The sequence below is a fragment of the Prionailurus viverrinus genome, chromosome A1 (genome assembly GCF_022837055.1).
Source record: "Prionailurus viverrinus isolate Anna chromosome A1, UM_Priviv_1.0, whole genome shotgun sequence".
Classification (NCBI taxonomy): Eukaryota; Metazoa; Chordata; class Mammalia; order Carnivora; family Felidae; genus Prionailurus; species Prionailurus viverrinus.
In genome coordinates, this window is record NC_062561.1 from 229,856,474 (window position 1) to 229,874,212 (window position 17,739).

Sequence of the window (17,739 nt, forward strand, 5' to 3'; positions counted from 1 at the left end):
GAAATGCATCCAGGTCTGGTTGAAATACCGTAAAGTGTGTTACAGTTTGGCATGATGATAGCAGATGTGGGATTAGGTTTAGCAAGACTAAGTGAAAATAGTGACTTTGCTGATTTCTTGATGAGTGTCTCAAGCAGATTCTTTAACTTTTTTTCAGGCTTCAGCCTCCTCAGCTGTAAGACAAGGATAGTCAAATCTACATCATCAGATTCTTGAGAAGTCATACAATTTCTGTAAATCTCGGCACATGGAACGTGTTCAGCAAATGATAGGCATTGTGATATTTTCTTTAGTATTTTAGTTTGTTTTGATTAGTCCCCGGCTGGCGTAGGCTGGACAGCTTTTGTGGGTCTTTGGCATTCAACAGTTTTAGAATGCTGCTTTATGAAACGGAGTGTCAGAATAAACTTCGGAATGCAGTTACGTTGTAAGATTGCTCTTTGCTGGTTATGTTTGGTGACAGTTACCCAGTGAGTGAACTCCCCTGCAGAGGGAGTTCACTTGTTTGCAAATGTTATTTAAAGATTTTTTAAAAACGTTTTTGATTTTTTTTTAACATTTATTTATTTTTGAGACAGAGAGAGAGCATGAACAGGGGAGGGTCAGAGAAAGAGGGAGACACAGAATCCGAAACAGGCTCCAGGCTCTGAGCTGTCAGCACAGAGCCCAACGCGGGGCTCGAACCCACGGACCGTGAGATCATGACCTGAGCCAAAGTCGGACGCTTAACTGACTGAGCCACCCAGGCGCCCCCGTTTTTGATTTTTTTGAGAAAGAGAGAGAGAGAGTGAGGGAGGAGGGGAGCAGCAGAAAGAGAGGGAGAGAGAAAATCCCAAGCAGGCTCTGTGCTGTCAGTGCAGAGCCCGACTCAGGGCTTGAACTCCTGAACCGTGAGATCATGACCTGAGCCAAGATCAAGAGTGGGATGCTTAACCAACTTAGCCACCAAGCACCCTGAAAATGTTATTCAGATAGCAGTACTTTGATACTGGTCTTTTAATTTGCTCATCTCCAAGGTGGGAAAGGATCAGTCCAGATGGCGTGCTAAATCTGCTTTGGCTATACCACTTTATAACTGTGTGGTGTAACTTGTATACATTTTTTGTTATAAGAACACATCATTTTTACGAAGTATTACCTTAAAAATTGGAACTGACTTTTTCCCAAAGTAAGGGTTTCCAGAATGAAAGCAACGGTGTAAGTCTCAATCATCTTGAGAAGTTATTTTGAATTATTCCTATTCCAACCATTTATTCATCAGAAGTACATTTAATCTGGTGCCATATTATCCAGGAATACATCTGTCCCCAACCCATTACAATCATTCTCTGTGGCCCATTGTACACTGTTAAAGCAGATAAGATATTCATGACACAGTTACTCTCTACTAAACAATGAATAATGCTTTGGTTGCAAGAAACACCCTTTCCTTCCCATAAATAGCTTCTCCCTAACTCTCTAGTGAATATCTTATTCTTTTGAGTTTGTTGGAAAATGGACGGTTTCCATAGAAATTGGTATGACATTTTTCAACACAATGCCACTGTCCTTAGGTCTTTAACTACTCCCTGCCATTAAAGCAATCTGTTTTGATTTTGTGAGTTAATAATCTTATCAAAATTGCTTCAAGGCCACACTTACCTTCTTGGAAATATACTCAGATGGATTTGGCAAAAGATAGTAATTTAGTGGGGTCCATGGGGTACCTGGATAAAGTAGAGATTGGCTCAATAAATATCTTGAGTATTGTTATTTGTTCATCACCTGCTCTGTTCAGAAAAGGATTTTAAAGGTAACCAAATGCATTGGTTATATTCTTTTAAGAATTATGCTTGGAACATATTTTCCCTGAAACATTTTAATAGATGGTGTTTATTGAACAGTACATTATATCCTATAAAGACTTTCTAACTCTTCCTCTGACTTAAAATATGACTGTTTACACATTTAGTTTTTCTGAGGTGAGCAACAACATTTTAAGGTGTCATTTATTTTATGGTACTGTGAGAGTTACATGAATCGCATGAGCTTAGGTAAATCAGCAGCAAGATAAGAGTCACTACCCAATGGAAATTTTTGCTGTGGTGAGACTGACCAAAAATAAGTGATACAACACAGGATCCTTCAATGTGCTCAAAATGGATATAGATAATATACTGATTTATAGATGAGAACTCTTTAAACACATGTAGTGCTGCTGACATTTCCAGATAAATTCTCTCCTTGAAAGAGCTTGTGTGAACATCATGCACTTCTTAACATTGACAGTAGCTACTCATTTAGTGACCCTCTGCTCTGGTCTTGATCCTATTTCGTGTGCTTTACACATGTGTTTTCTGTCATTCTGTCATTATCACAACATCCAGGCTTCATTATTCCCAGCGTACACATATTTGGAAACAGAGACACAGACAGATGAGCTACGTTGTCCCAGACCTTGGCCAGATGGGGCTAGGACAGAATTCAGCATCCTCCTGGGCCACACTTATATTGCTGATTCTCAAGTGTGTTTTTCTAAAATCATCTATTCCTTTATTAAATTTTAAAGCTTGTCCATTATGATGACACATTTCTGGGTTAAAAAAATGTCAAGGTTGTAAAATAGTTAAAATGAAAAGTGTAAGCAAAAGCTTTTATAAGCAGACTGTTTTAGAGTAAAGAAAGAAAAGTCTAGTAACTTTATATGTTTAATTTTAAAGGAGGTGCCTCATTGGACCTTAAAGCTTGTCCTCCTAAACCATCCAAATGGATCCTGGACATGACCTGGCTGAATTTAGTGGCACTCAGCAAACTTAGACAGTTTTCTGATGTCCTTGATCAGGTAACTTGTGCTTTGAATAAACTTATGGCCGTGTCACGGGGAGCAGCTTCCTGATTTATCACCAGCTATAGTATTTGCAGAAGAGAGATTTTTTCACTTTGTCACTCATACAATGGTATTACCTGTGTTTGACCTTGCTCATGCCCACTCAACTCTCTGATAAAGCGAACTCCACCCAAGTTTAACTACTACTGTCCTGTACCATATGTCAGTATCACCAACTGGAGATCCACAAGTGGGGAAACTGATAGATTTAATTAGATCATTAGATACAGTTAAGAGGAGATTGAATGGAAAAAAAAAATACAAAGAGCCTGTATCGAAATGCCTGCCCATTTGTCCTTGTCTCTCTTCTTCCTCTCCTTGTCCTTCCACCATTATATTGCTTTAGCCAGGCATCTGGACTTACATCTAATGCCAGTGCTTGGCCCCTTATCTTTACAAGTTATCATCCTTTCCCAACCAGCAAGTTCCCTATGAATTGTGTATGTACTGGGATCATGGAAGTTGAGTCTGGAGAGTTCAGTTGAGACAAACCAGGAAACGGATTCTTAAACATCAGAAGACCAGAGAGGTCACACAGACAGCAAGGTGGCTTTATTCAGCCATGAGTTGTAGGCTTTTTTATGGCCAGAACCTGTGCTAAGGTTGGTTCTTCACGTTCCTCCCAGTTTAAGTTGACCAGAAGCTTAATGTTCAGTTTTTTAAAAATGCTTTGTATGTTTTTATGTATTTTTATGTTTTGGCCTATGTCTGGTGATCTGTGTTATTTCTACCATGTAGTGAAATAACTTTCATTTGGGAGGTTTTAATGCACTCTAGCTTATTCCCCTCGAAGGTGACTACTAGTGACCTTTCCTCGACCGATATCTGTTCAGTAACAGTTGCTGTCGTCTGGAGATTATCTTGTGCTGAAATCCCTCCATGTCATATAGTCTTTCATGACTGAGGGAAGTTATTGTTTTTTACTCTTATATGATACTTTCTAAATACAGATCTGGAATGCCTTTTCCTTTGATTAGGCCTCCCAGAAATATACCAGGGGCTTTAATCGAAGGGAATATACCAGAGAACATAGGATTACATTTATCTTCAGATGTTGTTTGTTTGTTCTATGTTTTTGAGATGATTACCCACAGAATGCTTGTCTCTCTTTGAGTTTTTTAAGCTCTAAAGGATAATGGACTGTATTCTTTTCCTCTTTCTCAATTACCTATAGGAAACATGTGTATCATTATTCATTCGATGATGATATGAAATGGTATATTTCAAATTACTCTAGATTAATAGAATATTGACCAAAAAGCTTTTTGTTCAATAATAAACATGCATTAAATGTCTTCTTTTGTGCCAGGAGTGGTCCTGGGAAATGAGGAAGCATATGTGAATAACTAAATGAATTTGTTCTTGATCATGAGAGGATTTCATGGAGCAAATCAGATTTCCTTAAAATAATGAAAATGAGTTTTCATTGATTTCTTTATTCCTTACAAAATTGTTACCACAGAGGCATTAGAAGATATTAAACAAATCAAGACTCTCCCTACTTCAAAAACTAGCTGTAAGCTGGCATTCATACAGAGTGACTTTAGCGTAAATCACATTTGATTTTAGACTTCCACACTTTTTGCTACTAGAATATAAAATAATGAAAAGGTCAAAGAATATCTTTCACACATGTCTGGAATGGTCAGAAGGTTTGATGAAAAATATCTGTGAACTATTACTAAAAGATTTTCTTGTGCTGTGATGCAATTCTTATCCCCTGATATTTCAGATATCAAGAAATGAGAAAATGTGGAAAACTTGGTTTGATAAGGAAAACCCTGAGGAAGAACCCCTTCCAAATGCCTATGATAAATCTCTTGACTGCTTTAGACGTCTTCTCCTTATTAGATCCTGGTGTCCTGACAGAACCATTGCCCAGGTAAAAAGTACATATTAGAAAAAATAGGAGAATATATATTTTTTTAAGATTTTTATTATTATTATTTTTAAGTAATCTCTGCACCTAGTGTGGGGCTTGAACCTACAACTCTGAGATTAAGAGTCACATGCTCCACTGACTGAGCCAGCCAGGCACACCTGGGAGAATGAATATATATATATACATATATATATATATATATATATTTTTTTTTTAATTTAAATTTTAGTTAACATACAGTGCAGTATTGGTTTCTGGAGTAGAATTCAGTGATTCATCACTTACATATAATACCCAGTGCTCATCCCAACAACTACCCTCCTTAATGCCCATCACCCATCTAGCCCATCGCCCACCCATCTCCTTCCGTCAACCCTCCATTTGTTCTCTAGAGTTAAGAGTCTCTTATGGTTTGCATCCCTCTCTCCTTTTTTTTCTTTTCCCCTTCCCATATGTTCATCTATTATCTTTCTTAAATTCCACATATGACTGAGATCGTGGTATTTGTCTTTCTCTGATTGACTTATTTCACTTAGCATATACACTCTAATTCTGTCCACATCATTGCAAATGGCAAGATTTCATTTTTTATGGCTGGGTAATATTATATTCTATTGTATATATGTACCACATCTCCTTTATCCATTCGGCAATTGATAGACATTTGGGCTCTTTCCACAGCTTGACCGTTGTTGATAATGCTGCTATAAATATTGGGGTGCATGTGTCCCTTTGAATCAGTATTTTTGTATCCTTTGGGTAAATACCTAGCAGTGCAACTGCTGGATCGTAGGGTAGTTCTGTGTTTAACTTTTTGAGGAACCTCTAAACTGTTCTCCAGAGTGGCTGCATTCCCACCAACAGTGCAAGAGGGTCCTCCTTTCCCTAGGAGAATATTTTTAAGGAGAGTTTCCTTTGAAATATAAAGAAATGTTGAAAATTTTAATCCCAATGTGAATTTTCTTGGAGGCTTCTTTGGAATTTTCTAGCAATACCTATGTGCAAAATGAAAAAATAAACAAATATAGCGAGGTGTACGTTTGGGCTAAATGATTTACTAATCTTCTTTGTTCTAAATAGTACAAGAATGAATGAGAATGCCATGTTTTTAAGTTGTCACATAGGTATAACATAAAGGTGATGTATTGCTCTTCCATACCATTTTTATATTAACTTAGACATGATATGGCTGCTCCATTTTGTTAGTAGTAAAAGAACGTTTCTTTAAATAGGAATGATGAGAAGGCACTGGGAGGAGAGGCAGATGAGAGGGTAGCACAGTATTCCCAAATCTATAGTTGTGATCCCAGAAAGCCTCACCACCCCTGAGGCAGGAGTTGGCTTAAGATTCCTTGAATTTTACCTATGGTTTAAATGTGAATCCTGCCTCCAAAAGATCCATCTTTTCAAAGACCGTTAATTTGCTGGCCCACCATCATGGAAATGTCACTGCTAACAAGACCTGCGGTGTCCTGCCTTCACATGAAAAACTCAGCTTGAATATTCAGCTCAGGTTGATTCCTTAGGTGCTTCTCCCAAGAAGCCATATAGTAAAAATAGGCTGGGTTTATAATGGGATGTAGGAAGTTCAGCGCTTCACTCTCCAGAGGGAGCATTAAAACCGTATGGAGTAACCATCTCCAAAATCCATGTAGGTACCAAGGAATCATGAAAACAACTAGATTCAATGATTTATTGAGAAAAGAAAAATGAGTTTTGCAATGCAGGGCAACTGAGATCACCCTTCCTTCAGTTTTTCTTCTCAGCTTCATTACTTTTATCTTGCCCAAAAGAATTGTCAAACTGTTGCCTTAAGGACAATGTAGAAAGTTCAAGTTGTTCGTTTCTTTCTCTTTCTTCCTTCCTTCCTTCCTTCCTTCCTTCCTTCCTTCCTTCTTTTCTTTCTTTCTTTCTTTCTTTCTTTCTTTCTTTCTTTCTTTCCTTCTTTCTTTTTCTTTCTTTCTCTTTCTTTCTTCCTCCTTCCCTCCCTTTCTTCCCCTCTTTCTCACTTCCTTCCTCTCCTCTTTCCCTCCTCCCTCCCTCCTTCTCTTTCTTTATTACTTCCTCTACTTTCTCCCTCCCTCTCCTTTCATTCTCTCCCTCCCTTTCTCTCTTCCTTCCTTTTTACCCCCTCATGTAACATTTTATTTGGTTCAGTGCTAAAATTTAAGTCTACAAGCTCCTTTGTAACTTTGTCATCTTCATCCTGGCGTTTGTCATCTATAGGCTGGGTACAGCCATGGCTTCCTAACTGGGGTCTCCTCTTGCTCCTTCTTGCCCACCCTAGTCAATCCTGTATGTTCTAGAAGAAATGGAAATAAGATATTCTATTCCTTGGCTTTTAAAGTCTTTCAGTGCCTTCCCATGGCCCCTATGATAACACCCAAGTCTTAAGATCTAGAAGTCCTCTCTGGAAAAATGTTTTCTCCTCTGAAATTCTTATGCTCACATTATATTCCTTTTGTGATTTTCAACCAGACACCTTCTTGGGAAGCATATTAGAAGGTCTACAATGTGGGTACATTCAGTTCCCATTTCCCATAAGCAGCATCAGGCTTGTTCTTGGTATTTCAGCTGAGTATGACTGCCCATGTCAGGGGACATTCGAGGGCCTGGTTGCAAAACCATTGCATTCTCGGAGGGTGTCACATGGTACATACACATTTATGTCTCAAAAGCACCCAGAAAAGAACAGGTGCAGAGGTGCGATTGACCATTTTTAAGCTCAGAGACGTAGGGTGTGGCAATCACTTTGAGAATGGATAGAGCATAGCTAGATATTCAAAATGGAGGAAGAGCCTGTATTACTGACTGAAATCAAACTTTGGATGTTTTTAAGTCAAAAACAATGGTTTAACCAGTACCACCCTTACTTTGGCTATCTGAAGCCTCTCTGATTTAAGGGAAACTCTACCTACAACTGTTTTGTGTTTCTCTTGGAATGAAAGTGGGGTCCTACTAAGGTCCACCTCACCAAGACTCACTTTGCCCTGCACCTGGAAAAGTTACAGTTCATGTTGTACCCACACCTGGGCTCTGCTTATTATGTGAGAGCAGTTCTTCTGGGGAATCCCACTGGGGATAAAAACGTGGGTCTTACTCTAATGGGGTGGGAGAAGATAACAGAATGGAAGGAAGTTTTTCTTTGAGGGCACCCAATTTTTACCAGAGGGAGAATATAGACTAAAGGTCATACTCACAATAGTATTTTATCGAACATAATTATTTTACCTTATTTGAAAAGAGACTGTGTTGTTAGTCAAAATATTTATATATGGTTGATAAGTTGACATAGCCTGTGATACTGCAAGCATGTATTTCAGTCAAACCAAAATTAACGGTAAGGGAGATAAGCCAAAAATGGAAAGATATGACAATGATTAGGAGAACAATTATGGACTAAATCTTTAAAACATTAATTCATTCATTCAGGAAGTGTCTAATGTATTTCATTCAATAAGAAGTCATTCAGTAATTATCTATTGATAAGTATCCATTAAACCCCAGGCATTGTGCTGCTTACTTGATTATTGGAATGCATATGCATTTCTCTTAAAGCATCCTAAAGAATACAGTTGCCTAATATTTTACATTTTTTTATGTACCAGGCAGTAGCCAGTGTATTGAACCAGGTTCCAGACAAGGAGTCCACCAACTTGGGTTCTGGTCTTTGAACTGTGCAATGTGTGTTGGCAAATAACACAGCCCCTCCACCTATGGAGTGGAGATAGAACAAGAAAAATGTCTATGTCCTATTTCCGTGAGCAGAATTTCTCTGGGCATCAAGATAATCTATAAAAATCAACTTTGGAAGCCACAGTGCATCAGACACATGAAGGGGATAGAGCCACTTTTTGTGACTCCTGTACTGTCTTTGACAGGCCCGCAAGTACATCATGGACTCCATGGGAGAGAAGTATGCGGAAGGTGTTATCCTGGACTTGGAAAAGACGTGGGAGGAATCTGATCCGCGGACACCACTCATCTGTCTCCTGTCTATGGGCTCAGATCCCACGGATTCCATCATTGCCCTGGGGAAGAGATTAAAAATAGACACCCGTTATGTGTCCATGGGCCAGGGCCAGGAGGTCCATGCCCGCAGGCTCTTACAACAGACCATGGCGAATGTGAGGCCAAATGTCTACTCTTATGTTGTTGATATTGCAGGTTGTAGAATAGCAATGCAGAAAAGAACTTGAGCATCAATAAGAATTTAAATTTATGCACTGTGTGTTATTCACTAAAGAGGGAAAAGTATATCTATTAGGAAATTTTCATGGAAAAATTAGATATAATTTAAGACTTTTTCTGCTGAACCTTGACTTATGGAAAACTTAGCCAACCAGAACATGTTATTTCCCAACCAGTTTGCATAATGCTAAGCCCCACTCCAGATCTCAAACCCTCAGTGGGGTCTATAGCCCCCAACTCTGCCTCCACCATATGCTCCGGCCCTTCCAGCTCTGCTCTTGGAATCCCCACATTCCAGAATCCACCATAACATGCCTTTCTTGAGTTCCAGAATGCATAATCTATGCCCTGGAACCCCCCATGCCTGGCCCAGGTTTCAGAAGCCAGGAATCTGCCATTACCCTGCCGTGGTACCAGAGGTTTTAGGAAACCTGGCTTGTCACCTTCCAGGCAGGGCTCCTAGAACCCTCTGAGGCTTGCAAATTCTGTAGCATGCAGAGCATGCCATACTCAGGCCTCACGTGGGGGCCACCGTATGGTAATCTTGCAAATGGGATAGCCACACCCAGAGCTGGGGCACTTCCAGGGACTTAAATTAACTGAATGCTGAAGGTCCTTCTTCCATTTCGTCTCTAGAATTCCATCTCCAGGACAGGACACTCATGTGTTTACTCAGTCTGGCATGTCCAGCTCTGCCTGTAGGATCCCTCACCCCTGCTCCCCTCTTCTTCCACGCTTTGACCAAGCAGGGAGGGCAGAAGCACTTGGCTTCTCATTCCTACTGGAGAACGTGCAGTTTTGGTCTAGATGCCTTTCTGGCTTTTTTTTAGACCAGACCTACTCCTTCTTCTCTGAGTCTGAGCTCTTCCCCATATCTCAAAACTCTTTCGGTACCCTCCAGGAAATTCCCTTGCTGACAACATAACTGGCTGTCTTCACGCCATCCCCAACCCCCATCGCCAGGCCAACCACAAAACCACTGGGTTCTAGGTCCTGGCCGCTCAATCTAGACCCTTATTGCTGTGCTGCATCCTGGTCCATTTCCTCCGGTCTAGACCTGAACCTACTAGGTTTTGGAACCCCCACACATTTACCTTGTACCTCTTCTATTCCCAAATTGTGCCCGGCCCCTGCTTTGGTGAAGGTTCGGGATGGGAAGTGGGTGCTCACATACGCTGTGCTACGTCTGAGCATTTGATCTGCAATTGGGAGGGCACAGTATGCCCAGAGATGAAAACAAGCATCTACATTTAAGAATGCCTGGCCTCTCCCTCCTCTTGGCCTCCTCTCCTCTCTTCCCTCCCTTCTTTTCACTTCCTCTGTTCCTCCCTCCACATATTACTTGCTTAGAACAAAAACACCGACATTATTTAACTCTAATTTAAAATAAATAGGTGTTTAATAAATACAGTTTCAGGAAACTAAATTAGAGTATAAATGCAATAATTCAGTTTATCCATGTTTTCTGTTTAGTAGTTTAGTTTGAAGTAGAAGAAAAAAAATCTTTATTATTATTATTAGTGTGATTATAAATTGTCAGAGGTTATAGTTTTTTTAAAAGTTTTGTAAGAAAGGCTTGAGGTGGAGCCCCTGGCTGGCTCAGTCAGTAGAGCGTGTGACTCTTGATCTTGGGGTTGTGGGTTCGAGCCCTATGTTGGATGTAGAGATTAGTTAAAACATAAAATATATTTTTTTAATTTTTAACGTTTATTTTTGAGAGACAGAGAGACAGAGTGTAAGCAGAGAAGGGGCAGAGGGAGAGGAAGACGCAGAATTGGAAGCAGGCTCCAGGCTCAGAGCTGTCAGCACAGAGCCGGATGCAAGTCTCGAACCCACAAACCGTGAGACCATGACCTGAGCCGAAGTCAGACACTCAACTGACTGAGCCACCCACGTGCTCCAAAACATAAAAATAACATAAAATAAATAACATGTTAATAAACAAAGAGAAAGGAAGGTTTGAGGCAATATGACAGGCAACATGGATGATCCACTCAGTAAGAAGAACACAAAACACTTCATACAGAATGTGGCAATTCCCAAGAAACAGACTCAGCTAACAGAGTCCATGGGGAGGGTTGAAACAGCAAAGTTCTCAGATTCCCCTACACGCTGGCTGACAGAAAGCAGCTCGACCCTTTCTGTGGTTGTTATGTTTTACATTTAATTTTTTAAAAATTGTGAACAGTGCCAATTAACATTTTTCAAGGGACCAACAATAGTTTCCTTATTCAGCAGCACTCTGTATTCCTTAAGAAAATATAAGGGGATATGTGAAATTTCAGAGCAATCAGTTTTATACTAAGATTTTAGATTTGGTGCTTGGTTTATTTCTTGGAAAAAGAAATAACTCAGGCTGCACTAGTCAAACCTAAATGATCTGAAGTTACAGTCAAGAAAACAACTCCAGATTATGATCTGAATATTATAGATCATTTTAGCCAAACCGTTCTATAGATTAGATATTGAATAAATTATTACTACGTGAACTAAATTATTGCCTCTGTTGCTTTATGCAAGGAATATTCTTTTTTTTATTTAAAAATTTTTAAATGTTTGTTCATTTTTTGAGAGACAGAGAGAGACAGAGCATGAGTGTGTGTGTGTGTGGTGGGGGGGGGGGGGTTGGTGGCAGGCAGAGAGAGAGAGAGACACAGAATCTGAAGCAGGCTCTAGGCTCTGAGCTGCCAGCACAGAGCCCAACGCAGGGCTTGAACTCATGGACTGTGAGATCATGACCTGAGCCGAAGTCGGACGCCCAACTGACTGAGTCACCCAGACGCTCCTATACAAGGAATATTCTTATGCTCATAAAATGCGTTATACAAAAGTAGGGCTTTTTGTGTTCTAAGGCTCTTGTCCTTAGAGTGGTCAGATTCCCCAGAGAAGGTTTTCCCACTGTTTAGAGGGTATATGCCCTACTGCCAGTATTCTGGGAACTCCACGGGAGAAGGGAGGTAATAGGCCTCAAAATTGAGTAGGTAAGTGTTCTTTCACCTGTCTTCATTGAGGTTCCTAGACCCTTCATGTGCGGATGTCCTCCAGTCTGGACCCTGTCTATTTTGCCCCCTAAAAAAATCAGCTTTCTCTTTTTCTTTAGCAGAGGCTCTTGTGTGAGCCCGTCTTCTCCATTTCCAGAGGAACATCTTAGCACCTACTCTTGAGTGTTTGATGTTATGTGGCATAAATCAGGTTACGTCTCAGGTTTCCTTGAATGCTACTTGAGGATTCAGCTTTCTTGAGTCTGCTTTAAATGTTACTGATATTGTCTCCACCCTCACTGTCCTTGTACTTAAGAGTTCATGCCTTTAAAAATGTCCGTTTGAAGGGGTGCCTGGGTGGCGCAGTCGGTTAAGCGTCCGACTTCAGCTCAGGTCATGATCTCACGGTTTGTGAGTTCGAGCTCTGCATCGGGCTCTGTGCTCGCAGCTCAGAGCCTGGAACCTCTCTCGGATTCTGTGTCTCCGTCTCTCTCTGCCCCTCCCCGACTTGTGCTCCGTCTCTCTCTGTCTCTCAAAAATAAATAAAAATGTAAAACAAAAATGTTCATTTGTTGTACTTCTCACGGAACGTGGGAGGAGGCTGAGCTAAATGGATGCTTTCATCCAACCATCTGTACATGGCAGTGCTGTTACCGCTTTTGAGGCCTCACTGTGTTTTTTTTCCACAGCTCCTACCATACATTATCACTGCAGTTGGCATGCTGGTATGTTGAGGGACAGGAAAAAATACACTTATCTCAACTAAACGTAATTGTATCCATAGATTTTTATCTGGATTAATTTAGTGCTTCTCTGTTAAATTTTAATTACTCAATTTCTAAAGGATGTCTTAGTTTGAATCTCTGGGTGAAGCATGAAATAGCCTAATTTCCATTTATTCTTGTTGACTTAGGGGGGATGGGCACTTCTGCAGAACTGCCATCTGGGGCTCGATTTCATGGATGAGCTAATGGACATAATTATAGAAACCGAGATCGTACATGATGCTTTCCGCCTATGGATGACCACCGAAGTTCATAAGCACTTTCCCATTACGCTCCTTCAGATGTCCATTAAATTTGCCAATGAGCCTCCACAGGGCCTCCGGGCAGGATTGAAAAGAACATACGGTGGTGAGTTGAGGAATACTTCCAAGTTTACGGGAGTTTTTGTGCTTCAGTTGTTTGCTTAAAGAAACGATAAAAACAATTAGCGACGATAGAGTTATAGCAGATTGTCCTGTTACTTAACCTGATGAGGAGAGAACAGCACTCTTTGTCCTGCGCCATGTGGAACATGCTCTCGTGGCATGAGGGAGTCAGCTCGTGCTTAGCCCTTTTCTATTTTTTCTGTTTTTCCACGTTACTCTGCTTTGGCCGGTGCCGTTCTCCAGCTGGACACCTGCCTTTTTATGGCAACATAATTTTGTCACTTATGGTCTTCATGCTCCATATGTAAAGTTGGCCAGTAGCCTCTTCCAGGAGGAGAGGCTGGATTAAAGTTATGACCTGCCTCCATCACATGAAGCCGTCTGAACAGTGTACAGTTTTTTTTTGGAGTTGCTAACAAGGCTCAAATTTCTGTCAGCCTATAAGATAATGTGGGGATCAAATAGATGTGGAAGGATGAGGGCAGTAAAACAACAAAATTCTAAATAAAAAGTGTACAAATATATGTATATATATATGTGTGTATATATAAAATAATTGTAGTTATTTGGGGAATATACTCAGCGTGTAGTAGGCTTCTATATACACTATTTTAATTAATAGTAAATTGTTAGTAGTGTATACAGAAGCCCCTTGCAACCTGAGTACCTGCTCCTAATAATAATAAAAATAGGGGCGCCTGGGTGGCTCAGTCGGTTAAGTGTCCGACTTCAACTCAGGTCATGATCTCACAGTCCATGAATTAGAGCCTCGCGTCGGGCTCTGTGCTGACGGCTCGGAGCCTGGAGCCTGCTTCGGATTCTGTGTCTCCCTCTCTCTCTCTGCCCCTCCCCTGCTCATGCTCTCTCTCTGTCTCAAATATAAATAAAAACATTGAAAATTTTTTTTAAATAAAAAAATAATAAAATTATTAGTAGTAGCAATTTAAATAATAGTAGTAGTATTTATCTTACTGCCCTCATTCTTCCACCTCTAGTTTACCCCCACATTATCTTGTCAGATTGGCAGGCACGTGATCCATGTTAGCAAGCCCCCGGCCACCTCCCCCAATCTCTTTGCAGGTATTTCAGAGAAAGATACCATCTGGACACCCAAAGGTTAATTATAATTGTTGTTGTATGAATGCGATAAAAACAATTCAAGATAAGCGAAGTTTATGATCAGAAATGTACAAAAATGATTAATAACGTATAAATGTAATAAAAAAAGAAAGACGTGCGAGTGATGGTACATTTTTTCACCCCACCGACCATGACAGGTGTGAGTCAAGACCTGCTGGATGTGAGCACTGTGGCCCAGTGGAAGCCCATGCTGTATGCCGTGGCTTTCCTGCACTCCACAGTCCAGGAGAGAAGGAAGTTTGGTTCCCTGGGGTGGAACATCCCCTATGAATTTAATCAAGCCGACTTTAATGCCACTGTGCAGTTCATCCAAAACCACTTAGATGACATGGAAGTCAAAAAGGTACTCTGTGCCCTCCATCTCATGCCACTGGCGATCGTGAGCGTCGGTGCCCGTGCCTGCCCAGCTTTGGGATTGATCCTGTAAGAGTGATGATCTTGTGTGGTTGCAGACATATCTCTAAGTCATGGCAACTGGATCACACTTGCCTCTTGATTTCAGATGAAAAAAAATGAACCAATTTTGATTATATTATTATTTCTCAAAACCAAGTTGAAATTACATGTAAGACAACTTGAAAAGCTCTACTGAGGGGGGAAATGGCTGAGAAAAGTTGTTTTCTAAAATCCTAAAAAATGAAAATTAAAGCCTAGATAATTTTTGAAGCATGTGCCTTTTAAAGAGCTCCCTCAATCTTCTCAAAAGCTATCTTCTTTTTTTCTGTTGAACTTAAAGTATGAAAGCATATTGATGCACCGAAGGAGTCTATTTTAAATCACGAGCATGAGATTTGAGTAATGCTCAGGTTTGTCTGTGTAGATTTCTTCCTGCACATTTAACATTGCTAATAAAGAAGGAACAACTGGCATCGATGACCACAAATACGTAGACGTTCCTTGGTGGGGAAAACCAGGATGAGACCATAGTTGTACACAGCTTTTCTGTAAATTCCCCCAGGGCGTCTCCTGGACCACCGTCCGCTACATGATAGGAGAGATCCAATATGGGGGCAGAGTCACTGATAACTACGATAAGAGATTGCTGACCACGTTTGCTAAGGTCTGGTTCAGTGAAAATATGTTTGGGTCAGATTTCAGCTTTTACCAAGGATATAATATTCCCAAATGCAACACCGTGGACAGCTATCTTCAATATATCCAGGTTTGTCAACTTCAGAATTTTATGCATAGAGCAAATATCTGCAGCCTTTTGACCATTTGGATATTTATTTACACTGCAAATACTGCTTTTGAAATAATTTTTAATGGTGATACATACTCTCACTGTAGGTGCTTCCTTCCTATGTTTCTATTCACCTAACGGTTAAAATGTTTATATTTGTTCTGAGTGTGTATTTTGTGTGAATGCCCTCCCTCCCTTTTCATTTATTCCTCAGTGAGGAAGATTCTTTGGGGATAAGATAGGCCGGGCAGATTTTGAACTAGGGAAACCACACAAATCCCCTGGAGCTCTCCACCGTGAGATGTGAGACTTCAGGCAGCTGTAATGACTCATCCTGAGACCTCTGTTCCTTAATCCTGGCCCAGTGGAGGGCCTATGAGTATGTTCAGGAACCTGCTTTCCATAAGCACTTCCTGTCTCAACCTGGGCACCGGTGATGTTCAGGGTGGGATTCTTCTTTGCGGTGAGGTATAACCATATAGAGTGGTTAGCAGCATTCCTGGCCTCCCCCCACTAGCTGTCAGTAGCACCCCCACCCAGTTGTGACAATCAAAAATGTCTCCAGACATTGTCCCCTGGGGGTGGCATCTCCCCAGGCTGAAGAGTACTGCTCTCAGAAGGAATAAGGTAGATTGTGACTGGAAATTTAGGGGAAAAGATCTGATTTGTGTTTCAAGGTGACTACATTTTCTGTCTCTATGCCTTGAATGCTTTAGATCATTATGTAGAATTCTCTTTTGCATCTATCTGCGATTTATCTCCAACTGAACAAACTGGAACACGACAGCCCCAAAGGGCTAAATTTATCAGTACATTTAGAGGTTCTGTGATTTATGTATGTAATGAGTTTATCATATATTATCACCTCTACACTTTTACTAATTCACATCAGAAAATATATTTGTTTTAACTGTACTATATATGTCTTTAAATCATCAGCACTGAATAGGAAAGTGCCTATGAAGATATAAATTTAGATATGCCTGTACATATCTTTATTTACATATACCTCATTGCCCAGTGAACTTGAGGCTGTTCATAAAAGACATTATGTAAAAAGGAATAAAATAATGGAGGAGAGTGCAGGAACAATATGAAGAAGACAGTAATAAAGTTTAGGATAATATTCACATGTAGAAACAAATATCAAATTGTAGGTACATTTTCTTTCTTTCAAATAGCTGAGTTCTTTGCCCGCTTTTTCTGCTTCTGATTGTCTCTTGCTGTCTCTGCATTTTTAAAAAATGTTTATTTTTGATACAGAGAGAGAGAGCGTGAGTGGAGGAGGGGCAGAGAGAGAGAGGGAGACACAGAATCTGAAACAGGCTCTAGGCTCTGAGCTGTCAGCACAGAGCCCGATGCGGGGCTCGAACCTACAAACTGTGAGATCATGACCTGAGCCGAAATCGGTCGCACAACCGACTGCGCCACTCAGGCGCACCCCCTGCACCAACTTTTTTTTTTTTTTTTTAAACTGTTTATCTATGTCTCTGCTTTTCCCTCGGACTTGGTTGCTCTCAGTATTCCTCTTTGTTCCTACTCTTCGTCTTTCTCCCTGGGACAGTACAGTTCCTGCTGTCAGCCTTCTTTGGGCCATAATTGCTAAAACTGTCATTGTCTGGCATCTCAAAAAGCATAGTAACTGTTAGTTATACCACATTTATTTAAATGATTGGTTCGAATTAAATCAGACCTTCAGAAAACAAAGTACTAATCCGTAGCTCCCTTTTCTTATTTCACGTATTCTCAAATAAGACAGTGTCTCTTTGATTACATTTGCCTGAGGTACAGCATTAGAGAACCATCAGCTTACTATGTTTCTCATCGTTCATCTTCTTTTGAGGCAACTTTTGATTCTTTTCTGGAGAAAGTATTGAGATTGTAGCCTGACACAAATACGAGATCATGTAACTACTCGGCTTTTTGGGGAGGAGATTACTTTATGTTCTTTCTTTATTTTAAAATTCAAATATAGTTGACACGCAATGTTACATTACCTACCTTAATCAAACCTACCTACCTTAATAAAAACATTGGTTTCTTGAGACGGTATAATTTAGCTGGTGTTCATGTCGGCCGTCTGGGCTTCCCTGGGGTCTTTGTTGCTCAGAGCCTGCCTTCCTGCGACAGCCCCGAGGTGTTCGGGCTGCATCCCAATGCCGACATTACCTACCAGAGCAAGCTGGCCAAGGACGTGCTGGACACCATCCTCAGCATCCAACCCAAGGACAGCTCTGGTGGAGGGGATGAGACCCGGGAGGCCGTGGTGGCCCGGCTCGCTGACGATATGCTCGACAAGCTACCCCCAGACTATGGCCCATTTGAGGTGAGTTGATGACATCCTGG

The 17,739-nt window shown here is 40.7% G+C and overlaps 1 protein-coding gene across 1 annotated transcript in view; it reads left to right on the top strand.

Moving 5' to 3' along the window:
• The window catches only part of DNAH5 (dynein axonemal heavy chain 5), a 237,404-nt gene that overhangs the window by 205,278 nt on the left and 14,387 nt on the right, over positions 1 to 17,739 (top strand). Inside the window, exons 69-75 of the mRNA XM_047860273.1 lie at positions 2,700 to 2,821; positions 4,599 to 4,748; positions 8,630 to 8,875; positions 12,834 to 13,053; positions 14,348 to 14,553; positions 15,169 to 15,372; positions 17,504 to 17,719. Of these exons, the coding sequence (XP_047716229.1) occupies positions 2,700 to 2,821; positions 4,599 to 4,748; positions 8,630 to 8,875; positions 12,834 to 13,053; positions 14,348 to 14,553; positions 15,169 to 15,372; positions 17,504 to 17,719 (1,364 nt within the window). The remainder of the gene's footprint in view (positions 1 to 2,699; positions 2,822 to 4,598; positions 4,749 to 8,629; positions 8,876 to 12,833; positions 13,054 to 14,347; positions 14,554 to 15,168; positions 15,373 to 17,503; positions 17,720 to 17,739) is intronic.